The following is a 25,392-nucleotide window of genomic DNA, read 5'->3' as shown; positions in this document are numbered from 1 at the left end:
CTACATTTAAAATAATTTTGACAAAACAGAGCAATATAATGTCAACTTACCTCAATGTCGCAGTGTTTCCCCAAGGTTTACAGCTTTGGGGGGATGGGGGGAGGTGAGGACACCGACACAAACACTTAAAGGAATCATGGTTTTCATTGTGATTCTTTTAATGACAGCAGTCAATATAACAACTGAACAATTATTTGAACTGTACATTGAACTAAACATCGAAATCATATAACCCACAATAATCCACAATTTTGTCACTGCAGTGTATCTTTCAGGGCTTCTGGATGAACATTTCCAGAGCCTCTTGATAGTTATTTGAAAGACAAAATGTTGTCCTACATCAGAACTTCAACTCTGATTAGTCCGTCTGGTTTGTATGATCTGTCAAGTACAGATCAGAATACTCACAGCATGGAGGAGCAGTCTGTCAAGCAGCCAATTCCTGTTCTCAGATGTGACTGGAGGCAAATCCCAGGAGAGTGCCAACTCATTAATAATGTTCTTTTCTTTTGATGACAACTCTGCTGTACCCTCCAACTAATAATGACAATTAGAATTAAAGCTGCAAGCAGCATTGATCGGGCCCTCGCAACTACGCGCACGTCGAGGATACCGGCAGGACTCTGGTTGACGCGGTCATGCATTTCTGTGACCATCATACACTGCGTGCACGAGTTAGATGATATTTCTGCGTCGACCAGCAGCATAGCAAGATCATGTTGCCAGGCATTATGCCTCAAATGTTTTGAGTTTACTCCGATGCAATCATAAATGTAAGCCTGTTAAGATCATTAAGAAAATGAATGTGCGTGAATGCGCTTCAGTGTTTGGAACATAACAGACTTGTCAGTTTACTGGGTGCAGTGTCCTACTGATTGTATTTGGACTCACATGAAAGTTAACAGAACAGTAGTGTAATTTGCTTGTACTTGAACACTTTAATTTAACACTGTTTTCATTTTAAGCTCTTCTGTAACTTTAGATTGTAGTGTGAAGCATTCATTGCAACATTTATTCTGATTCTCGAGTAGAAGCTCTGGACAGATCATTTATACTAATGCCCACTGATATGGTTTGAGAACCACTGTTGTCTAACTTTTGCTCTCCAAGCATCTTAGTTTGCACATCGTCGAAATATTGTAGGGGGCGCTATCGAGCCGAGTTGCCACTCTGAAGCATTAAAATCACATCAGATAATTACATTCAGGATTTTAAATGTGTGTTACAAGTTTTGATTTTGTTTTGAGTATTTTTAGCCCCTCAAAAACACCTTTGTTTTTCATGGCGAGGAATGCATCGCCACGGCAACGGCATTTCACGAAACAACAAGCTTTGAGTAACTTTTAATCACAAAGGTCTTTAGATTGTTCTGACCAAATTCTAAGTTGATCTGATTAATTCCCTGGGAGGAGTTCGTTAAAGTAGAGCGCCTGGAAATTGAAAAAACGACACTAGAAATTCAGACTAAATTCAAAATGGCTGACTTCCGGTTGGGTTTAGGGCATGGCCCCAAGAGACTTTTATTTAAGTCCACATGTGATACATGTGCCTACCAAATTTTGTTAATCTATCACTGACATTTTGTTCTCCAAGCATCTTAGTTTGCACATATTTAGATCAGAGAAGTCTTTTTCTCATGGTGTGCCCACAAACCCTGTTTGGGCCGCTGTTATTATAGAATTCTGTTTACGTTCGTGGTTGCCAGTAGGTGGCGCTATGACTATGAGTTAATATTGGCATGCAGAAGTCCTAAAATCACGACAGCAATCAAGCATGTCAAGTTTGGGGCAGTTTTGACAAAGTAAGGTTGAGTTACAAAAGCTTGATGGATGATGGCGAATCATGTAAAATTGACGCTACACCAAGTCCATGTTATCCGATGAAACATCAAGCTTTTAGTAACTTTTAATCGTTAAGGTCTTTAGGTTGTTCTGACCAAATTCTAAGCTGATTGGATTATTTCCCAGGAGGAGTTCGTAGTGCAGCACCTGGAAAAGGAAATAAAACCACAAGAAATTCATACAAAATTCAAATTGGCTGACTTCCGGTTGGGTTTAGAGCATGGACCCCTAAGACTTTTTTTTAAGTCTACATGTGATACACCTGCTTACTTAATTTCATACATCTCGGTGAAACGTACAGCGAGGGCTGCATCGTCGAAATATTGTAGGGGGCGCTATCGAGCCGAGTTGCCACTCTGAAGCATTAAAATCACATCAGATAACTACATTCAGGATTTTAAATGTGTGTGACAAGTTTGATTTTGTTTTGAGTATTTTTAGCCCCTCAAAAACACCTTTGTTTTTCATGGCGAGGAATGCATCGCCACGGCAACGGCATTTCATGAAACAACAAGCTTTGAGTAACTTTTAATCACAAAGGTCTTTCGATTGTTCTGACCAAATTCTAAGTTGATCTGATTAATTCCCTGGGAGGAGTTTGTTAAAGTAGAGCGCCTGGAAATTGCAAAAACGACACTAGAAATTCAGACTAAATTCAAAATGGCTGACTTCCGGTTGGGTTTAGGGCATGGCCCCAAGAGACTTTTATTTAAGTCCACATGTGATACATGTGCCTACCAAATTTTGTTATTCTATGTGAAACGTACTGCGAGGGCTGCTTCGTCGAAATTTTGTAGGGGGCGCTATTGAGCCGATTTGACACTCTGATTGAATAAAATCATATTATATAACTACATTTTGGCCTTGTGATCTGTGTGTCAAGTTTGCTTGTGTTTCGAGCTTTTTTAACCTCTCCAAATGACCATCGTTTTTCACGGCAAAGACTGCGTTACCACGGCAACGGCGTTCGACAAAACATCAAAAGCTTGGAGAACTGGCATTATGAACTTCTTACATTTGTGTGGAACAAATTTGATGTTGATCTGATTTTCCAACTAAGAGAAACAAGCCAAAGTATAAAGACTTTAACTTACTGTTGCCAGTAGGTGGCGCTATGACTATGATTCAAAATTGTCATATACATGTGTTCAGGGTCAGGATGTTATGACATCTGAGAAATTTGGAGCAGATTAGGCAATGTACAGCCGAGTTACAACAACTTCCTGTTTCATGGCGAATGGTGTTTTTTTGCTGCCACGCCACGGACACATAGTTCGATAACTTTTTGATCTTTGAGTATCGTTTCACTGCCAAGGTCTCAAGAGCATACTGACCAAATCTGAAGGCAATCGGGTTTAATCTCTTGGAGAAGTTTGTTAAAGTAGAGCGCCTGGAAATTGAAAAAACGACACTAGAAATTCAGACTAAATTCAAAATGGCTGACTTCCGGTTGGGTTTAGGGCATGGCCCCAAGAGACTTTTATTTAAGTCCACATGTGATACATGTGCCTACCAAATTTTGTTATTCTATGTGAAACGTACTGCAAGGGCTGCTTCATCGAAATTTTGTAGGGGGCGCTATTGAGCCAATTTAACACTCTGATTGAATAAAATCATATTATAGAACTACATTTTGGCCTTGTGATCTGTGTGTCAAGTTTGCTTGTGTTTCGAGCTTTTTTAACCTCTCCAAATGACCATCGTTTTTCACGGCGAAGACTGCGTTACCACAGCAACGGCGTTTGACGAAACATTAAAAGCTTAGAGAACTGGCATTATGAACTTCTTCCATTTGTGTGGAACAAATTTGATGTTGATCTGATTTTCCAACTAAGAGAAACAAGCCAAAGTATAAAGACTTTAACTTACTGTTACCAGTAGGTGGCGCTATGACTATGATTCAAAATTGGCTTGCAGATGTCTTCAGGCCTGAAGTTTAATCAAACATGTGAAATCTGGTAAAGATCTGATGATGCGGAGTCGAGTTACATCAGTTTATTCGTTCATGGCGAAGGATCGAAATTCGCAGAGCCGCCACGTCGCCACGCTTCGACAACTTCCTACAATTTTCACAATGAAGCATTATCAAGGTCTTAAGGCTTTTGTGACAAAATTTGAGAGGGATCCGATTAATCTGTGAGCAGTAGGGTGTCAAAGTACACAACCTATGACTTCCAGTTGCCACTAGGTGGCGGTATTACTGTGATTCAAAATTGTCATATACATGTGTTCAGGGTCAGGATGTTATGACATATGAAAAATTTGGAGCAGATTAGGCAATGTACAGCCGAGTTACAACAACTTCCTGTTTCATGGCGAATGGTGTTTTTTTGCCGCCACGCCACGGACACATAGTTCGATAACTTTTTGATCTTTGAGTATCGTTTCACTGCCAAGGTCTCAAGAGCATACTGACCAAATCTGAAGGCAATCGGGTTTAATCTCTAGGAGGAGTTCGTTAAAGTACGGCGCCTTGAAACGGTCCAAAAACGTCATAAAATTCAAAATGGCCGACTTCCTGTTTGGTTTAGGATATACCTCCTTTTGACTTTTTTGTACGTCCCATCACGTTCCACATACCTACCAAATTTCATACAGCTAGGTGAAACCCAAAGTTGGGGCTACTCTGTAGGGGGCGCTATCGAGCCAAAATGTCATGCCGCAGCTGGACACCCCAATAATACTGGAATTTTCACCACGACTGAATTTTGTGCCAAATTTCAAAAGATTCCCAGTATCCCAAGCACCTCCTTTTTGCGATGAAACTGGTACGATAATAATAATAATAATAATAATAATAATAATAATAATAATAACAATAATAAAAAACATTAGAATAACAATAGGTCCTCCGCTCCGACTACGTCGGTGCTTGGGCCCTAATAATAATAATAAAAAACATTAGAATAACATTAGGTCCTCCGCTCCGACTACGTCGGTGCTCGGGCCCTAATAATAAAAAACATTAGAATAACAATAGGTCCTCTGCTCCGACTACGTCAGTGCTCGGGCCCTAATTAGAATAGATTGGAATTCCTGAGTTCTGAAGACTTGCATATTATTCAGATTTGATACAACAAATAGGGATAGGACAACTTGACAATAACTATCAATCATGCGGTTGACAACACCCACTGGTCTCAAACCACATGCCAAATAATGTCATTTTGTATCACTTTTGAATAGCATGTTGGGAACCTGTTAAACTATGTTTGCTCTAAAAACACATTTTACATGATGACATCCATCACTATAATTAGATTGTAATCTCCATTTCAGATGTTTTCTTCAATAAAACGTGTGAGGACATACAGACAAAGAAACACTGGTTTCTTCTCAGTCTATGGAGAATACAATGGATTAGCAATGCATCACCTCAAACACTCGGCCACCTCGTCTTTTGTATACAGCATGTCTAGGTAACCTTATAGCGTTTTTTCTGTGACAAGGATGGGATTCAAACCCACGCATTTAGAGCAAAATGGATTAGCAGTCCAGCGCCTTAACCACTCTGCCACCTCATCCTGCGTAAAGCACTTTTTACCTCACAAGTCTGATCCAAGTCACTGTCCAAAGTGTTTACATTGACCTGGAAAGTGTAGAAAAGTGTGCAATGAAGCAGGCTAGGCGGTTCTACCAAAATGTTTATTTTATCGGGGAATTAGCTCAAATGGTAGAGTGCTCGCTTTGCATGAGAAAAGTAGCTGGATCGATACCTGTATTCTCCACAAGTCCAAAGTACTTTTATTTTAGATGAGGAGAAATTGAGAGAAAATGACGTACTAGGAATCGACTTGGTTATCCTGGTGACTGGCAGCCAAAACCACAATCTGTTTGTCATTATTCAGCAAGATTTGTCATAGTACAAGCAGCATGCGCTTTGGAAAAGGAAATGTACTTATGACTTCTGGTGACTAGTAGTTCTTTTGATTACCAATGTTGATGCACTTATTGTAAGTCGCTTTGGATAAAAGCGTCTGCTAAATGACTGTAATGTAATGTAATGTAATGTAATGCTTTACCATTTCTCTGACTCCCCTGTGAGTTTACATTGTAATCTCCTGTTCAGATGTTTTGTTCAATAAAATGTGTGAAGACATAAGAAGAAAAAACCAACTGGTTTTCTTCTGCGACGAGGATGGGATTCAAACCCACGCGTGCAGAGCACAATGGATTAGCAGTCCATCGCCTTAACATTGTAATCTCCAGTTCAGATGTTTTGTTCAATAAAATGTGTGAAGACATACGAAAAAAAAAAAAACTGGTTTTCTTCTGCGACGAGGATGGGATTCGAACCCAGTAGCAGTCCATCGCATGAACCACTCGGCCACCTCGTCCTGCGCAGATCACTTTTTAACTCAGAAGTCAGATCCAAGTCACCTTTCAAAATGTTTACATTGACCTGGAAAGTCTAGAAAAGCGTGTAATGAAGCGGGCTAGGCGGTTCTACCAAAATGTTTGCTTTAAGGGGAATTAGCTCAAATGGTAGAGTGCTCGCTTTGCATGAGAGAAGTAGCGCAATTGCTACCTGCATTCTCCACAAGTCCAAAGTACTTTTATTTTAGATGAGGAGAAATTGAGAGAAAATGACGTACTAGGAATCGACTTCGTTATCCTGGTGTCTGGCAGCCAAAACCACAATCTGTTTGTCATAATTCAGCAAGATTTGTCATAGTACAAGCAGCATGCGCTTTACCATTTCTCTGACTCCCCTGTGAGTTTACATTGTAATTTCCAGTTCAGATGTTTTGTTCAATAAAATGTGTGAAGACATACGAAAAAAACAACAACTAGTTTTCTTCTGCGACGAGGATGGGATTCGAACCCACGCGTGCAGAGCACAATGGATTAGCAGTCCATCGCCTTAACCACTCGGCCACCTCGTCTTGCGTTGATCAATTTTTACCTCAAAAGTCCGATCCAAGTCACCTTCCTAAGTGTTTACATTGACCTTCAAAGTGTAGAAAAGCGTGCAATGAAGCGAGTTAGGTTACTCTACCAAAATGTTTGCTTTAAGGGGAATTAGCTCAAATGGTAGAGTGCTCGCTTTGCATGTGAGAAGTAGCTCGATTGCTACCTGCATTCTCCACAAGTCCAATGTACTTTTATTTTAGATGAGGAGAAATTGAGAGAAAGTGACGTACTAGGAATCAACTTGGTTATCCTGGTGTCTGGCAGCCAAAACAACAATCTGTTTGTCATAATTCAGCAAGTTTTGTCATAGTACAAGCAGCATGCGCTTAACCATTTCCTTGACTCCCCTGTGAGTTAACATTGCTTCGCAATCCATCACCACAAACACCTTTTATTTTGTATCCTGCACGTTATGGGGAAATTCCTTTCATGGTGACCTTTTAACGTTTCTTCAGCGACGAGGATGGGATTCGAACCCATTCGTGCAGAGCACAATGGATTAGCAGTCCATCGCCTTAACCACTCGGCCACCTCGTACTGCATTGGTAGATTTTTACCTCAAAAGTCAGATCCAAGTCACCTTCCTAAGTCTTTACATTGACCTTCAAACTGTTGAGAGGCGTTAAATGAAGCGGCTAGGCGGTTCTACCAAAATGTTTGCTTTAAGGGGAATTAGCTCAAATGGTAGAGTGCTCGCTTTGCATGCGAGAAGTTGCGCGATTGCTACCTGCATTCTCCACAAGTCCAATGTACTTTTATTTTAGATGAGGAGAAATTGAGAGAAAATGACGTACTAGGAATCGACTTCGTTATCCTGGTGTCTGGCAGCCAAAACCACAATCTGTTTGTCATAATTCAGCAAGATTTGTCATAGTACAAGCAGCATGCGCTTTACCATTTCTCTGACTCCCCTGTGAGTTTACATTGTAATCTCCAGTTCAGATGTGTTGTTCAATAAAATGTGTAAACACAAACGAAAAAAAAAAACTGGTTTTCTTCTGCGACGAGGATGGGATTCGAACCCACGCGTGCAGAGCACAATGGATTAGCAGTCCATCGCCTTAACCACTCGGCCACCTCGTCCTGCACAGACCAAGTTTTAACTCAAAAGTCAAATCCAAGTCACCTTTCAAAGTGTTTACATTGACCTGGAAAGTCTAGAAAAGCGTGTAATGAAGCGGGCTAGGCGGTTCTACCAAAATGTTTGCTTTATTAAGGGGAATTAGCTCAAATGGTAGAGTGCTCGCTTTGCATGCGAGAAGTAGTGCGATTGCTACCTGCATTCTCCTCAAGTCCAAAGTACTTTTATTTTAGATGAGGAGAAATTGAGGTACTAGGAATCGACTTGGTTATCCTGGTGTCTGGCAGCCAAAACCACAATCTGTTTGTCATAATTCAGCAAGATTTGTCATAGTACAAGCAGCATGCGCTTTACCATTTCTCTGACTCCCCTGTGAGTTTACATTGTAATCTCCTGTTCAGATGTTTTGTTCAATAAAATGTGTGAAGACATACGAAAAAAAAAAGAACTGGTTATCTTATACGGCGAGGATGGGTTTCGAACCCACGCCTGCAGAGCACAATGGATTAGCAGTCCATCACCTTAACCACTCAGCCACCTCTTCCTGCATAGATAGCTTTTTACCTCAAAAGTCAGATCCAAGTCACCTTCCTAAGTGTTTACATTGACCTTCGAAGTGTTGAGAGGCGTTAAATGAAGCGGGCTAGGCGGTTCTACCAAAAAGTTTGCTTTAAGGGGAATTAGCTCAAATGGTAGAGTGCTCGCTTTGCATGTGAGAAGTAGCGCGATTGCTACCTGCATTCTCCACAAGTCCAATGTACTTTTATTTTAGATGAGGAGAAATTGAGAAAACGTGACGTATTAGGAATCAACTTGGTTATCTTGGTGTCTGGCAGCCAAAACCTCAACATGTTTGTCATAATTCAGCAAGTTTTGTCATAGTACAAGCAGCATGCGCTTAACCATTTCCTTGACTCCCTTGTGAGTTTACATTGCTTAGCAGTCCATCACCACAAAGACCTTTTATTTTGTATCCTGCATGTTATGGGGAAATTCCTTTCATGGTGACCTTCTAGCGTTTCTTCTGCGACGAGGATGGGATTCGACCCCACGCGTGCAGATCACAATGGATTAGCAGTTCATCGCCTCACCCGTCGGCCACCTCGTCCTGAATTGATACATTTTTACCTCAAAAGTCAGATCCAAGTCACCTTCCAAAGTTTTTACATTGACCTGGAAAGTCTAGAAAAGCGTGTAATGAAGCGGGCTAGGCGGTTCTACCAAAATGTTTGCTTTAAGGGGAATTAGCTCAAATGGTAGAGTGTTCGCTTTGCATGCAAGAAGTAGCGCGATTGCTACCTGCATTTTCCACAAGTCCAATGTACTTTTTTTTTAGATATGGAGAAATTGAGAGAACGTGACGTACTCGGAATCGTCTTGGTTATCCTGGTGTCTGGCATCCAAAACCACAATCTGTCATAATTCAGCAAGTTTTCTTAAAGTACAAGTAGCATGCGCTTCACCATTTCTCTGACTCCCCTGTGTGTTTACATTGCTTAGCAGTCTATCACCTCAAACACCTATTCTTTTATATCCTGCATGTTATGGGTAAATTCCTTTCATGGTGAACTTCTAGCGTTTCTTCTGCGACGAGGATGGGATTCGAACCCACACGTGCGGAGCACAATGGATTAGCAGTCCATCGCCTTAACATTGTAATCTCCAGTTCAGATGTGTTGTTCAAGAAAATGTGTGAAGACATATGAAAAAAAAAACAACTGTTTTTTTTTTGCGACGAGGATGGGATTAGAACCAAGTGTGCAGAGCACAATGGATTAGCAGTCCATCGCCTTAATCACTCGGCCACCTCGTACTGCACAGATCACTTTTTAACTCAAAAGTCAGATCCAAGTTACCTTTCAAAGTGTTTACATTGACCTGGAAAGTCTAGAAAAGCGTGTAATGAAGCGGGCTAGGCAGTTCTACCAAAATGTTTGCTTTAAGGGGAATTAGCTCAAATGGTAGAGTGCTCGCTTTGCATGCGAGAAGTAGCTTGTTTGCTACCTGCATTCTCCACAAGTCCAATGTACTTTTATTTTAGATGAGGAGAAATTGAGAGAACGTGACGTACTAGGAATCGACTTGGTTATCCTGGTGTCTGGCAGCCAAAACCACAATCTGTTTGTCATAATTCAGCAAGATTTGTCATAGTACAAGCAGCATGCGCTTTACCATTTCTCTGACTCCACTGTGAGTTTACATTGCTTAGCAGTCCATCACCACAAACACCTTTTATTTTGTATCCTGCATGTTATGGGGAAATTCCTTTCATGGTGAGCTTCTAGCGCTTCTTCTGCGACGAGGATGGGATTCGACCACACGCGTGCAGAGCACAATGGATTAGCAGTCCATCGCCTTAACCACTCGTCCACCTCGTCCTGCATAGATAGATTTTTACCTCAAAAGTCAAATCCAAGTCACCTTTCAAAGTGTTTACATTGACCTGGAAAGTCGAGTAAAGCGTGTAATGAAGCGGGCTAGGCGGTTCTACCAAAATGTTTGCTTTAAGGGGAATTAGCTCAAATGGTAGAGTGCTCGCTTTGCATGCGAGAAGTAGTGCGATTGCTACCTGCATTCTCCACAAGTCCAATGTACTTTCATTTTAGATGAGGAGAAATTGAGGTACTAGGAATCGACTTGGTTATCCTGGTGTCTGGCAGCCAAAACCACAATCTGTTTGTCATAATTCAGCAAGATTTGTCATAGTACAAGCAGCATGCGCTTTACCATTTCTCTGACTCCCCTGTGAGTTTACATTGTAATCTCCAGTTCAGATGTTTTGTTCAATAAAATGTGTGAAGACATACGAAAAAAAACAAAACAGGTTTTCTTCTGCAACAAGGATGGGATTTGAACCTATGCTTGCAGAGCACAATGGATTAGCAGTGCATCGCCTTAACCACTCTGCCACCTCTTCCTGCCCGGATCACTTTTTACCTCAAAAGTCCGATCCAAGTAACCTTCCAAAGTGTTTACATTGACCTTCAAAGTGTTGAGAGGCGTTAAATGAAGCGGGCTAGGCGGTTCTACCAAAATGTTTGCTTTAAGGGGAATTAGCTCAAATGGTAGAGTGCTCGCTTTGCATGCGAGAAGTTGCGCGATTGCTACCTGCATTCTCCACAAGTCCAATGTACTTTTATTTTAGATGAGGAGAAATTGAGAGAACGTGACGTACTAGGAATCAACTTGGTTATCCTGGTGTCTGGCAGCCAAAACAACAATCTGTTTGTCATAATTCAGCAAGTTTTGTCATAGTACAAGCAGCATGCGCTTAACCATTTCTCTGACTCCCCTGTGAGTTTACATTGTAATCTCCAGTTCAGATGTTTTGTTCAATAAAATGTGTGAAGACAAACGGAAAAAAAAAAACTGGTTTTCATCTGCGACTAGGATGGGATTCAAACCCACGCATGCAGAGCACAATGGATTAGCAGTCCATCAGCTACACCGATTCTACCCACTTACATTCTGCAGAGGGGATTTAGCTCAAATGGTGGAGTGCTTGCTGAGCATACGAGAGGTAGTGTGATCACTGTTGTTTACCAACTGAATAGTGGACAAAGAAGATATTCTGCAGTTTTCCTGTTTTTCAGGGTTTCAGTGTTCTGGAAACTTTGGTGAAGACCTGTCCATTTCAGGTATTATATGGCTTGCTTAGTCATGATCACTAAGTCTTAGACACAGCACACCAAAGTAGAGAGAACTCAACGAGAATGGCAATCGAACCCACAGGTGCAGAGCACAAGGGATTAGCTGTCCAGCACCCTAAACAATCGGCCACCTGGTCTTTTGTATCCTGCATTTTATAGCAAAATTCCCTGACAGGTGACCTTCTAGCATTTTTTCATGAGCCTGGAAAGTTTTCAAAAGTTTTCTGTAGAGGCAAAATAGCTCAAATGGTAGAATGCTTGCTTAGCGTGCCAAAGGTAGTGGGATCGATGCCCACCTTCTCCAGAAGCAATTTGTTTCTTCTGAGCTTGTGATTAGTGGAGAAAAAAAAGATTAAATTTAAGAACACAAAATGGGAAGTCTTGCAATAGTCCCATTTGCAGACTGCAGTTGAGTGTGGTTGCACGACAACTTGTTCATTGCGATCAATGTTGTTTACCAACTGAATAGTGGACAAAGAACATATTCTGCAGTTTTCTTGTATTTCAGGGCTTCAGTGTTCTGGAAACTTTGATGAAAACGAATGAATTTCAGGTATTACATGGCTTGCTTAGTCATGGTCACATCTGAGCCCATTCTTCCAATGACAATCGAGCGTCATATTCCACGTAGACACGGCAGACCATAGTGAAGTGGACTGAACAAGAATGGGAATCAAACCCACAGGTGCAGAGCACAAGGGATTAGCAGTCCATCACCCGAAACACTCGGCCACCTCATCTTTTGTATCCTGCATCTTATAGCAAAATTCCGTTACAGGCGACCTTCGAGCATTTTTACATGAGCCTGGGAAGTTTTGAAAAGCGTTATGTGGAGGGGAGGATGAGAAAAGCTACATACAGTTGTGGTCAAAAGTTTACATACACTTGTAAAGAACATAATGTCATGGCTCTCTTGAGTTTCCCCGTTATTTCTACAACTCTGATTTTTCTCTGATAGAGTGATTGGAACAGATACTTCTTTGTTACAAAAAACATTCATGAAGTTTGGTTCTTTCATGACTTTATTATGGGTTAACAGAAAAAGTGACAAAATCTGCTGGGTCAAAAATATACATACAGCAACATGAATTAGCAATTTTGGTGACTTAGAAAGTTGGGTCAATGAAATGAGCTTCATAGCATGGCCTCTTAACTTCTTATAAGTGATTATGAGTGACTACAGCTGGTGACTTCTCTGAGGCCATTTAAATAGGGCTCATTGGATACAAACACCCACAAACGCTACAATGGGAAAGTCAAAGGAGCTCAGCATGGATCTGAAAAAGCGAATCATTGACTTGGAACAAGTCAGGAAAGTCACTTGGAGCCATTTCAAAGCAGCTGCAGGTCCCAAGAGCAACAGTGCAAACAATTGTTTGTAAGTATAAAGTGCATGGCACTGTTTTGTCACTGCCACGATCAGGAAGAAAACGCAAGCTATCACCTGCTGCTGAGAGAAAATTGGTCAGGAGGGTGAAGAGTCAACCGAGAACCACCAAAAAGCAGATCTGCCAAGAATTAGAAGCTGCTGGAACACAGGTGTCAGTGTCCACAGTCAAGCGTGTTTTGCATCTCCATGGACTGAGAGGCTGCCGTGCAAGAAGGAAGCCCTTGCTCCAAAAGCGGCACCTTAAGGCTCGACTGAAGTTTGCTGCTGATCACGTGGACAAAGATAAGACCTTCTGGAGGAAAGTTCTGTGGTCAGACGAAACAAAAATCGAGCTGTTTGGCCACAATGCCCAGCAATATGTTTGGAGGAGAAAAGGTGAGGCCTTTAACCCCAAGAACACCATGCCTACCGTCAAGCACGGTGGTGGTAGTATTATGCTGTGGGGCTGTTTTGCTGCCAATGGAACTGGTGCTTTACAGAGAGTAAATGGGATAATGAAGAAGGAGGATTACCTTCAAATTCTTCAAGATAACCTAAAATCATCAGCCCGAAGGTTGGGTCTTGGGCGCAGTTGGGTGTTCCAACAGGACAATGACCCCAAACACACATCAAAAGTGGTAATGGAATGGCTAAATCAGGCTAGAATTAGGGTTTTAGAATGGCCTTCCCAAAGTCCTGACTTAAAATCCCATTGAGAACATGTGGACAATGCTGAAGAAACAAGTCCATGTCAGAAAGCCATCAAATTTAACTGAACTGCACCAATTCTGTCAAGAGTGGTCAAAGATTCAACGAGAAGCTTGCCAGAAGCTTGTGGATGGCTACCAAAAGCGCCTAATTGAAGTGAAAATGGCCAAGGGACATGTAACCAAATATTAGCACTGCTGTATGTATATTTTTGACCCAGCAGATTTGATCACTTTTTCTGTTAACCCATAATAAAGTCATGAAAGAACTAAACTTCATGAATGTTTTTTGTGACAAAGAAGTATCTGTTCCAATCACTCTATCAGAGAAAAATCAGAGTTGTAGAAATAACGGGGAAACTCAAGAGAGCCATGACATTATGTTCTTTACAAGTGTATGTAAACTTTTGACCACAACTGTATATTCTACCAACATACCTTCTCCAGAGGGGAATTAGCTCAAATGGTAGAGTGCTTGCTTTGCATGCGAGAGGTAGTGGGATCGATGCCCATGTTCTCCAGAATAAATCATTTACTTCTGAGTTTGTGATTAGTGGAGAAAAAAAAGATTACATTTAAGAACACAATGGGAAGTCTTGCAATAGTTCCATTTGCCGACAGCACTTGAGTGTGGTTGCACGACAACTTGTTTATTGCGATCACTGTTGTTTACCAACTGAATAGTGGACAAAGAAGATATTCTGCAGTTTTCCTGTTTTTCAGGGTTTCAGTGTTCTGGAAACTTTGGTGAAGACCTGTCCATTTCAGGTATTATATGGCTTGCTTAGTCATGATCACTAAGTCTTAGACACAGCACACCAAAGTAGAGAGAACTCAACGAGAATGGCAATCGAACCCACAGGTGCAGAGCACAAGGGATTAGCTGTCCAGCACCCTAAACAATCGGCCACCTGGTCTTTTGTATCCTGCATTTTATAGCAAAATTCCCTGACAGGTGACCTTCTAGCATTTTTTCATGAGCCTGGAAAGTTTTCAAAAGTTTTCTGTAGAGGCAAAATAGCTCAAATGGTAGAATGCTTGCTTAGCGTGCCAAAGGTAGTGGGATCGATGCCCACCTTCTCCAGAAGCAATTTGTTTCTTCTGAGCTTGTGATTAGTGGAGAAAAAAAAGATTAAATTTAAGAACACAATGGGAAGTCTTGCAATAGTTCCATTTGCAGACTGCACTTGAGTGTGGTTGCACGACAACTTGTTCATTGCGATCAATGTTGTTTACCAACTGAATAGTGGACAAAGAACATATTCTGCAGTTTTCTTGTTTTTCAGGGCTTCAGTGTTTTGGAAACTTTGGTGAAAACGAGTGAATTTCAGGTATTACATGGCTTGCTTAGTCATGGTCACATCTGAGCCCATTCTTCCAATGACAATCGAGCGTCATATTCCACGTAGACACGGCAGACCATAGTGAAGTGGACTGAACAAGAATGGGAATCGAACCCAAAGGTGCAGAGCACAAGGGATTAGCAGTCCATCACCCTAAACACTCGGCCACCTCATCTTTTGTATCCTGCATCTTATAGCAAAATTCCGTTACAGGCGACCTTTGAGCATTTTTACATGAGCCTGGGAAGTTTTGAAAAGCGTTATGTGGAGGGGAGGATGAGAAAAGCTACATATATTCTACCAACATACCTTCTCCAGAGGGGAATTAGCTCAAATGGTAGAGCGCTTGCTTCGCATGCGAGAGGTAGTGGGATCGATGCCCATATTCTCCAGAATAAATCATTTACTTCTGAGCTTGTGATTAGTGGAGAAAAAAAAGATTAACTTTAAGAACACAATGGGAAGTCTTTGCAATAGTTCCATTTGCCGACAGCACTTGAGTGTGGTTGCATGACAACTTGTTTATTGCGATCACTGTTGTTTACCAACTGAATAGTGGACAAAGAAGATATTCTGCAGTTTTCCTGTTTTTCAGGGTTTCAGTGTTCTGGAACCTTTGGTGAAGACCTGTGCATTTCAGGTATTATATGGCTTGCTTAGTCATGGTCACATCTGAGCCCATTGTTCCAATGACAATGGAGAGCCATATTCCACTTAGACACAGCACACCAAAGTAGAGAGAACTCAACGAGAATGGCAATCGAACCCACAGGTGCAGAGCACAAGGGATTAGCTGTCCAGCACCCTAAACAATCGGCCACCTGGTCTTTTGTATCCTGCATTTTATAGCAAAATTCCCTTACAGGTGTCCTTCTAGCGTTTTTTCATGAGCCTGGAAAGTTTTGAAAAGCGTTATGTGGAGGGGAGGGGGAGAAAAATTACACTAATTCTACCCACTTACATTCCGCAGATGGGAATTAGCTCAAATGGTAGAGGGCTTGCTTAGCATGTGAGAGGTAGTGGGGTCAATGCCCACATTCTCCAGAAGAAAACTGTTTCTTCTGAGCTTGTGATTAGTGGACAAAAAAAGATTAAATTTAAGAACACAATGGGAAGTCTTGCAATAGTTCTATCTGCAGACTGCACTTGAGTGTGGTTGCACGACAACTTGTTCATTGCGATCAATGTTGTTTACCAACTGAATAGCGGACAAAGAAGATATTCTGCAGTTTTCTTGTTTTTCAGGGCTTCAGTGTTTTGGAAACTTTGGTGAAAACGAGTGCATTTCAGGTAATACATGGCTTGCTTAGTCATGGTCACATCTGAGCCCATTGTTCCAATGACAATGGAGTATTAGTCCCAGATCAAATTTTTTATATTTCTTTGAATGATTTAATCATTTTAATGAAAAACTTTAAACCAGCAGAAAGGGGCTCCTTTGAGGTAACAAATGGACCAACTTGATGCATCACTTGTGCTGTGAGTGTAATTATTTGAAATACTGCTAACCCCACATATTTAATAAATGCTCCTGTTGTTTGGTCCATTAAACTCTAACTCAAGTGATCACGAGATGAGAGATGTCATGACCACCACCTCAGCCAAACTGTTTCCTGGTGAACTTGCTGCAGCCCAGTGCTTCAGGCCTTTGCTTACAGCAATAATAACGGGCCGAGGCGGAACCAAACGCACTGTCGGCAGAACGACGCGTCTTCTTACGGGCGCCGCATGAAGACCTGAAGTAGCATAAACAATCAGTGGGTCAGCTGCCTGCAGTACATACAGCCAGAGAAAGTGAAGACAGGTGTTACTGCTGCTTCCAGTAGAGGGACACAGGCCAACATGAGGGATTACAGGCAGAAACCATATCACAGCAACACGAGACATGATGTGACTGGCTGTCATGACAACATTTGAGGAGGAGGAAGTTACACAGGCAGGACATGTGGGAATGCAGCTGAATCTCCTGTGCAGACAGACGTCTTGTCCTCTGTAATGCTTGGACAGCAGGGGGACATGCGGGACGCTCCTTTAATGTTCTCACCTGATGGTTGACAACGACCGTCTCACCTTTTACACCATGTCTCTGCTGAGCGAAGTTTCAGCATGTGTTTCACTGTAACTTGTTACGTCTCGGTCGTCCCATTGTCACAAACATGACATGACAGTTTTGAGTGTTGATTTTAACTTCAATCCTACGTTGACATTCATGTAGCCTGCATACATTCACAGATGGTCTGGGCCAATACAGTTCTAGTCATTTATAATCCTCAGGTATCAAAGCGCTACACACTGAAGATAATGTTCAAAATAATAAATTAGCACAAACTGAATGATTGACTATAGCTTTGCTTTGACATGTTTGCTCAAGGCTGTTTATTGCCTACTGTGGATTGTCTTTGTTGTCTGGTCTTGAAAGCCAGGCATCGTGGGTTTGAGTCCCACATGGGGTGACAGACAGCAGAGTGGCGCAGCGGAAGCGTGCTTGGCCCATAACCCAGAGATCAATGGATAAAAACCATCCTCCGGTAACAGCATTCCAGTCTCGCCCACTATATTCGAGCTGACTTGATGACGAACACAGTATACTCTATCGGAGGGAAAGGTTGCATTGTTTGACCTTTACTCTACCTTAAAAAGAGGTTCCACTGAGATTTGAACTGAGAACACTGTATTCAGAGTTCAGAGTGCTAACTATTACACCACTGAACAGCTATTCACCAGAGCAATACACAGGCTTCCTAGACAGTTTCTTATTTGGAATCAGAATCAGATCAGAATCAGAATCAGAATCAGAATCAGAACCGTTTATTGCCATGGTATGTTGAACATACGAGGAATTTGACATGACGAGAGGTGCATAACATTTAACAGTCAACAACAAACACAGTGCAAAGAATCTGCTAATATGTTATCTGTCCAGGGAATAGGACATAGAAGGCATACACTGGTACCAATGACAAAGAAACTAACAAGACACAGCAACCGCTACAGGCTAACTTAAGAATTTTAATAAGCTCATCAGAGGATTTTGGAGGATCACAATGGATTTGGGAAATGACAAGTCAATAAATTGTTTTAAAAGACTTCCTACAAACAATAAATCCAGGAGCATGTAGCCCAACTGTATACAGACACATGGTAAGATTACACTGGTTGATAATGTAAAGGCTTACAAATGCTGCGGTTGCAGTAGTAGTGCAGTATTTTGTCAAATGCCTGCTCCTTAACATACAAAGCAATGCTGACCTTTCTTTCACAATATCTTTTTTACAAGCAACGGATTCAGTGAAAAACAGTTGTTGTCAGAAGTGGGATTTGAACAAATGCCTCAAATGGAGACTGCGACCTGAACGCAGCACCTTGGACCACTCAGCCATCCTGACTGAAAAAGTCCTAATTTCAATGGAAATTATCATAAATATCATAATATAGTACATTAAATACGTCATGAGATCGTATATTATTGGTATACTATGCCATGATATATCATGTCTCAACTTTTGCCGCAATGCAGCGTCTTCCCTTGAAGCATACCATTCATGCAAGTGCACATTCCTCGTAGATTACTTTGTACTATTAAGGCGTTAATAACCATAGGATTTGGATTTGACAAAAATAAAACAGTTCCTGCAACGATAAGTTTCCAGAGTTGAAAAATCTGGTCTGTGAGTACTCTAAAATAGTTTGCTTTGTTTTGCCATCTGATGAGCCTTTAAGTGTATTAATCTGTTCCACCAACACAACATTTTGAATCAGTATTCATTACAGTTGACCCCACCAACACAGATCCTTGTGTTTTTTTAACACAGAAATGGTTGGACACAGCCCCCATCTGACATCGGAAAGCTGTGGGTGGATGGGGTTTACAGAGTTGGTCGACCGTCCAACAAAGACTTCTGATGGACTATAGGGGTCCCTTGATGATGAACACTGTAGACTCTAACGGCAGGAACCAAGTTGAAATCTCAGTCAAACTTCTTTTTTTATGGTGATTACAAGACACAATTCAAAGTGTTTGTGTCAAATGCCTGCTCCCATACAAAGCATTGCTAACCTTTCTTTCACAATATCTTGTTACAGGCAACAGAAGAAGTGAAAAACAGTTGCTGTCCACAACATCCACTGGTCGTGTACTTAATGTGAACAGTCTTTGTATGCCAAGCCACGAAAATATGACACTTTTCTTTAATGTTTTTTCTGTTAATAGGTCTCACTCCTGAAGAGATGATTCGGACAGTTCGGGGGAACCTGACCCTTCGGAGCGTTTGGAGGGATTGGTGTCGTGGGTCCAGTGTGACAGCAGTCACAAATGGAATCACACCATGTGTGTGGGCTGGGACGAGGAGCTGGATGATGAGGATGATAATTTTAAATTATATTTGTGTCCTGATGTTTGATTTTTTTTTTTTTTTTTTACATTTTTATCTCGTCCATTTTTGAATAAATGTTTGTATCATCTTTTCAATCAGTTGCACAGGTCATTTTTATTTTGCCTAAACAATGTGTCTTTTTAAACATGAATACTTGTAAAACTGGCTCTGCAGGACGCCGCAGCACGGGCAGAGAAACACAAAATGTCAGTCAGGATACTTGTGAAGCGGCTGCTTTTGTAGATCTTCAACAAAGCAAAGGCGAGCGTGGATCCTGGAAACCAAAAGGCCGTCCTCGAGCACCTGTTTCAAAACATATGGGCTGGAGTTGAGGAAGCAGTGCTCAGAGCTGGAGCCGCTGCAGGAAAAACATCAACTGCTGAGTCACGTTTATCTCCTGCAGCCATTCTTCCTCTGCACACTGCACACAGCATCTTCTTCCTGCCAGTCAGAATAGATGTCACATCAGTATGAAAGAGACACATACAGATGCACTCAAAATTATTCAACCCCCATTGAAAATTAGGTTTACTGGCAAGATGTACAAACTTTCAGCTGTTTTCAATAAACAACTCAAACAAGAACATATTAAATAGCTCAACACAACTAATACTACAAGTAGTTTCTCCAAATTCAACACAAAATGCCAATTTTAATAATGACTACTGCAGTCTCAAAATTACACTCTAGAAACTTTCAGGACTTTTTCTAAAATCAAGCCTTGGTGGACTTTGAGTTCAAAGTTAAAGAAACACTGGCTACACTACCTGGACGTGGCAGAAAGCAGAAGCTATCAACGGCTGCCACCAGATTTCTGAGGAGGCAGGTGACCAAAAACCCTCGAGTAAGCTGCATACTAAATGCTAAATGTCTCCATGCCCGAAATCCAAGACATACACCACTACTGACCCAAAAGCACAAGAAAAGTCAGCTCCAATATGCTCAAAACCATATTAATAAGCCACATAAGTTTTGGGATTCTGTTCTGTGGAGCAATGAAACAAAACTGGAACTTTTCGGGCCTATGGCTCAGCGGTGTGTCTGGAGGGGGAAGAATGAAGCATACACTGAGAAGAACATCCTGCTTATAGTAAAGCATGGCGGTGGTTCGGTGATGCTCTGGGGTTGCTTCTTTTGACACTGGGAACCTGCAGCGTTAGGAGGGCAAGATGGATTCAATCAAGTATCAGGAAATCCTAGGAGAAACGTCATGCCGTCTGTGAGGAAGCTGAAGCTTGGCCGTCATTGGACCTTCCAACAAGACAATGATCCCAAGCATACCTCAAAGTCCACCAAGGCTTGGTTTCAGAAAAAGTCCTGGAAGATTCTAGAGTGGCCGTCACAGTCGCCTGACTTGAACCCCACAGAAAATCTCTGGTGGGATTTGAAGAAGGCGGTTGCAGCACGCAAACCCAAGAATATTCGAGAGCTGGAGGCCATTGCGGAAAGGGTCAATAAGATTCTTCAGGAACGCTGTCAGAACCTGGTGTCTCGTTATGCATCACGTTTGCATCAGGTCATAACAGCAAAAGGGTGCTCTACTAAGTACTAAAGATGCTTGTCATGAAGGGGTTGAATCCTTTTGAGACTGCAGTAGTCAATACCATTTTGTGTTGAATTTGGAGAAACCACTTGTATTAGTTGTGTTGAGCTATTTAAATTGTTCTTGTTTGAGTTGTTCATTGGAAACAGCTGAAAGTTTGTACATTTTGCCAATAAACTTAATTTTCAATGAGGGTTGAATCATTTTGAGTGCAACTGTATGTGTATTTTCTGTGCCGAGACTTTGACTCACACATTTTGTGGTGGAAGAATACTAAGATCTTGTACTTCTGTAAAAGTAGCAAAACTACAGAAATACTGAAGAAAAAGTCCTGCTCTGAAAATGTTACCTCGTGCAAAAGTAGAAGCATCAAAATATACTAAAAGTACTCATTATGCACTATGGCCTTTTTCATGATAATGCATATTAGATTACTAGATTATAATTATTGATCCATTAAAGCTTTAATGTTGAAGCTGGTAAAAGTAGAGCTAATTTTAAATACTTTATATACTGCTGGGTAGTTGGTGAATATCCCCGCGGGGATCAATAAACTTATCTTACCTTATAATGATACAATGATATAATGATTATAAGTTATTATTTAATTATATTTTGTATTATTAGTCAGAATCTACAGAGTAACCAGTAACTTAGGTAATCAAATAAATGCTCTGGAGTAACAAGTACAATATTTGCATCTGAAATGTATAAATGGAAATAAATGAAAGTACAAGTACCTCAAAAGTGTAGTTGGGTAAACAACCACTTTATATTACAGATCTGTTATTTTCCCAATAATCTAAAAAAAACAAATTTGATGCTAATTACAGTGAAAATAGCAAAATGTCCTGAAAAGAACATCTTCATTTAAACTCATAAATATTAATAAATATAATTTATCATCGTAAACTTTATTTTTCTCACATGTTGAATTGTGTTCCTGTGTTTAGCTGCTGTAATGTGACTAAACAGCTCTCTAGGTTACACTAGTAATTAATTAAAGACAATAGTAACTAACTCATTGAACACTGTCTCTATTTTACCTCTAAGTACATTACGTTACATTACATTACAGTCATTTAGCAGACGCTTTTATCCAAAGCGACTTACAATAAGTGCATTCAACATTGGTAATCAAAAGAACTACTAGTCACCAGAAGTCATAAGTACATTTCCTTTTCCAAACAAGCATCTAAGAGCATGAAGCAGAGCATAACTCAGAGCCAAAGTACAGTGCAGAAACAAGAAAAACAGTTAGTGCTATAAGTAATACGAATACAATAAGTGCAACAAGCTAGTATGAATACAATAAGTGCTAAGTGGAAGGCTCAGGGTAGCACTTCCTGAAGAGGTGGGTTTTCAGCCTGCGCCGAAAGATGGGCAGCGACTCTGCTGTCCTGAAGTCAGTGGGAAGTTCATTCCACCACTGTGGGGCCAGGACAGAAAACAGCCGTGACCGGGTCGATTGGCCGCCAGGACCTCTGAGCGACGGGGCAACCAGAGGTACCAAAGTACCAAACGGTTCTTTCCAGAGAGCTTCCTGCAGTAGAAAGTCATTCGAAATGAAGGACCCATAAGATAAAGCGTTACTGAGATACTTCTCATGTCCTGTTAGACGTCTGTGTGTGTGTGTGTGTGTGTGTGTGTGTGTGTTGTACTGTACATGTGTGTGTGTGTTCATATCAGTCAGTGGTCTTTATCAGTGAGTGCCAGCTGGTAGTAACACACACACTCTGCCTCTCAGAGCGACTGTAGAGACACAGTTCTCTCCTGAAGACACGCAGCACTGAAGGTAAATTACTCTTTAGTTCTGTAGCTGTCTTTAACATTAATGACATTAAAACAGGGTTTCCTGACCCATCACTCAATGTATTGCTCTTAACATATCACAGAAAGCTTGGGGAAGTTCAGTTTGGCAGAATAACTCTATTCTGTTTGTAAGAGGAGGAAGGATCTTGTAAAAGATACATTTCAAACTTGTTTTCCGATTAAAAAAGAATCAAACTAAAATCTCTGTAAAGTATCGGTGCTTTGTGTCTCTGTCTGCTCATCAAGCGACCTCAAGGTGGCCAAATGTGGCTGGTCGTTCATCAGTTTTTATTGCCGTCAGTGCACTAAATGAACAAAACATCCAAAGGAATGCTACATGTTTTGATATGAACACATTGTGTCAATATATGTTAACACTATGTTTTGGACCTGCTACTTGAGTAAATCCTATCATGTACGTGTTTGATACTCAACTATTGTTAAACTAATTTTAGGTTACTCAGTAGAACATCACATGTATATTTAATTTCATAAAATGTGTATGAAAGTCGGCAGAAATATTCTATTAGTTTGAGACAAATTGCACAAACAGCTTGTCCTATTATATACAAAGCAGGTATTGTAGATGTACATTTGAAATAAACAGAGTGACAAGAACCATTTTAAAACCTGCACAGTCCAACAACACTACAATTTACAGCCTCACATGAAAATAAGTTTCATGAAGATAATGCTATTATATCGATAATGATTTGCCTAATAGCTAGTGGGGTGCCTGTTTGGAGCGGCCCAATTGCGTGGCCCCCAAAAGTGATCATTGCAGCGCTGTCGAGAACTAAGGTGATTAGTAATGGAAGAAGTGCTCAGATCATTTATTTCAGTTAAAGTAGTAATACTACAATGAAGTAGAAGTTCAGCATACAAAATGTTACTTCAGTAAAAATACTTTGTATAATTCATTTGAGTTTGCAAAGTAACTAATAAATATAATGTTAAAAGTACAATATACACCTCTGAATTGCAGCAGAAGTATAAAGTAGAAGAAAATGGGAAATGTTCAAGTACCTCAACATTGTATTGAAGGGGACATATCATGAACAACTGACTCTCCTCTCCTCTCCTCTCCTCTCCTCTCCTCTCCTCTCTTCACCTCTCCTCTCCTCTCCTCTCCTCTCCTCTCCTCTCCAGTGATCAGTAACCATGAAGGGACTTCTGCTCCTGTGCCTGCTCCCCTTGTTCGGAGGTCAAAGGTCATCAGAATGCCCCCACCTTTGCTCCTGTCATAGCAGTCAGGTGGATTGCAGCAGCAGGTCTCTCACCTCCTCCTCGCTTCCCACCAGTTTTCCTGCTGGAACCACCTCCCTCCGTCTCCACGACAACCGGCTGACCAGCCTCCCCAATGAGCTCCTGGATGATCTGACCTCCCTCCGCTCCGTCTCCCTTCATGGTAACCCCTGGCAGTGTGACTGCGGCGTCCTCTACCTGAGATCCTGGCTGCTCCGTCAGCCCGCCACCCTTACATCACACCTGGGCGTCAACTGCAGCTTCCCTCCAGGCCTGAGAGGGCGACTGGTGGTGTATTTAACGGAGAAGGAGGTCTTGGAGTCCTGCCACTACTGGTACTGTGACCTGGCTCTGGCCTCTCAGGTGTGTCTGTTTGTGTTTGTGCTGGTGCAGGCCGCTCTGCTGGTGGCTCTCATCGTGTTCCTGAGGAGGTTCGAGAGGCTTTCCAAAGAGGCGAGGAGGACCACGGAGGAGAGCTTCACAGCCGGGGAGAGTCTGAGGAAGAACGAGTATGCGCCTTTAAAGGACAACAGCATCTGAGATGGAGCTGTGATGTGTGATTTATACAAAAGAAGGAGAAGAGCTATTTACCATTTGCTCACCAGAGACTAAATGCCTCTCACATGCTTTTGTGTTTCAGACTATAAAACCAAAGTATTTTTATGCACAAGCAATTATTACAAGTGTAATTAAAATAATATAATATATAACACTTTTTAACATACTATACTATGTACATTTCATGACTCTTTTTAACATTAAACTATGACTTTTTTCGACTTTTTTACTGTCCTATTGTTTTTTATGAATATTTTTGACATACTATACTATGACTTTTATGTGTCTTTTCTGACATAACTAACACCTTTTCCATTTGTTGTCCCTTCTTCGATCCTTCAGCCATCCTGTCTCCATCTCTCTGTGTCACTGTCTTGGGTTGGTTCTGTTATGCTTCCCGGTATGTTCCCTGCTGTGTTACCTGCTACCCTGTATGTATCCCTTGTGGGTTTTTCCTAATTTACCTGATCCTGTTTTGTGTTTTACCCATTCTGTTTTTTCTTGGATTTTTTGTTATACATTTTTTTGACTCCCCTGCTCTGCAACTTTTGTTTTGAACATTTTCTTTATTATTAAAATCCCCTTTGATCATCCCTCTGTTCCCATGTGTCTCTCTGTGTTTGGGTCCATCCCCTGCTACCATTTTTGCTTTAACCCTGACACTCAAGCGGCTGTCGGTGTTGCACCCGCTTGTGTGCTGCAGCTTTCACGTGTTTCTACTGATGGTCAGCATGTGAAACTCTGTGACAGTGATGAGGGATGGAAGATGGGCATAGATGAAAGGGTGGCTGCAAAAGATGAAAAGGGGACCACAGAAGTCAGGAAAAGTGCCTTCCTCCCTCCCCTCTTTGATACAGTGTGGACATTGTGTATTGGTGTTGTCTTAATATTAAGGTATCAAATGGAACACATTTGAATTAGTTTTTATCATCCTAAATTCTAAATGATTAATTCAT

At 41.3% G+C, this 25,392-nt stretch overlaps 1 protein-coding gene and 6 non-coding genes across 7 annotated transcripts; 1 reads left to right on the top strand and 6 right to left on the bottom strand.

Annotated features, from left to right (window-relative positions):
- Positions 1-5,971: 5,971 nt before the first annotated feature.
- trnas-gcu (transfer RNA serine (anticodon GCU)) lies at positions 5,972-6,178 on the bottom strand. Its single transcript has 2 exons — positions 6,142-6,178; positions 5,972-6,016 (listed from the first exon to the last, which is right to left on the bottom strand). It is a non-coding gene; the product is annotated as a tRNA-Ser (tRNA).
- Positions 6,179-6,645: 467 nt separating this feature from the next.
- On the bottom strand, positions 6,646-6,727 carry trnas-gcu (transfer RNA serine (anticodon GCU)). Its single transcript has one exon. It is a non-coding gene; the product is annotated as a tRNA-Ser (tRNA).
- Positions 6,728-7,210: 483 nt separating this feature from the next.
- Positions 7,211-7,292, bottom strand: trnas-gcu (transfer RNA serine (anticodon GCU)). The gene has a single exon. It is a non-coding gene; the product is annotated as a tRNA-Ser (tRNA).
- A 464-nt stretch (positions 7,293-7,756) lies between these two features.
- On the bottom strand, positions 7,757-7,838 carry trnas-gcu (transfer RNA serine (anticodon GCU)). The gene has a single exon. It is a non-coding gene; the product is annotated as a tRNA-Ser (tRNA).
- Positions 7,839-8,298: 460 nt separating this feature from the next.
- On the bottom strand, positions 8,299-8,381 carry trnas-gcu (transfer RNA serine (anticodon GCU)). Its single transcript has one exon. It is a non-coding gene; the product is annotated as a tRNA-Ser (tRNA).
- Positions 8,382-10,132: 1,751 nt separating this feature from the next.
- On the bottom strand, positions 10,133-10,214 carry trnas-gcu (transfer RNA serine (anticodon GCU)). Its single transcript has one exon. It is a non-coding gene; the product is annotated as a tRNA-Ser (tRNA).
- A 12,064-nt stretch (positions 10,215-22,278) lies between these two features.
- On the top strand, positions 22,279-25,029 carry gp1bb (glycoprotein Ib platelet subunit beta). Its single transcript, XM_068734303.1, has 2 exons — positions 22,279-22,616; positions 23,783-25,029. The coding sequence occupies exon 2, from the start codon at positions 23,795-23,797 to the stop codon at positions 24,416-24,418; it is 624 nt and encodes a 207-aa protein (XP_068590404.1). The 5' UTR covers positions 22,279-22,616; positions 23,783-23,794; the 3' UTR covers positions 24,419-25,029.
- Positions 25,030-25,392: the final 363 nt, after the last annotated feature.

This window comes from Cebidichthys violaceus, unplaced genomic scaffold (assembly GCF_023349555.1).
Source record: "Cebidichthys violaceus isolate CVI_PGR_0920_01 unplaced genomic scaffold, fCebVio1.0.p SCAF_62, whole genome shotgun sequence".
Classification (NCBI taxonomy): Eukaryota; Metazoa; Chordata; class Actinopteri; order Perciformes; family Stichaeidae; genus Cebidichthys; species Cebidichthys violaceus.
Note: the sequence above shows the minus strand (reverse complement) of the source record. Positions and strands in the feature narration are given on the sequence as shown.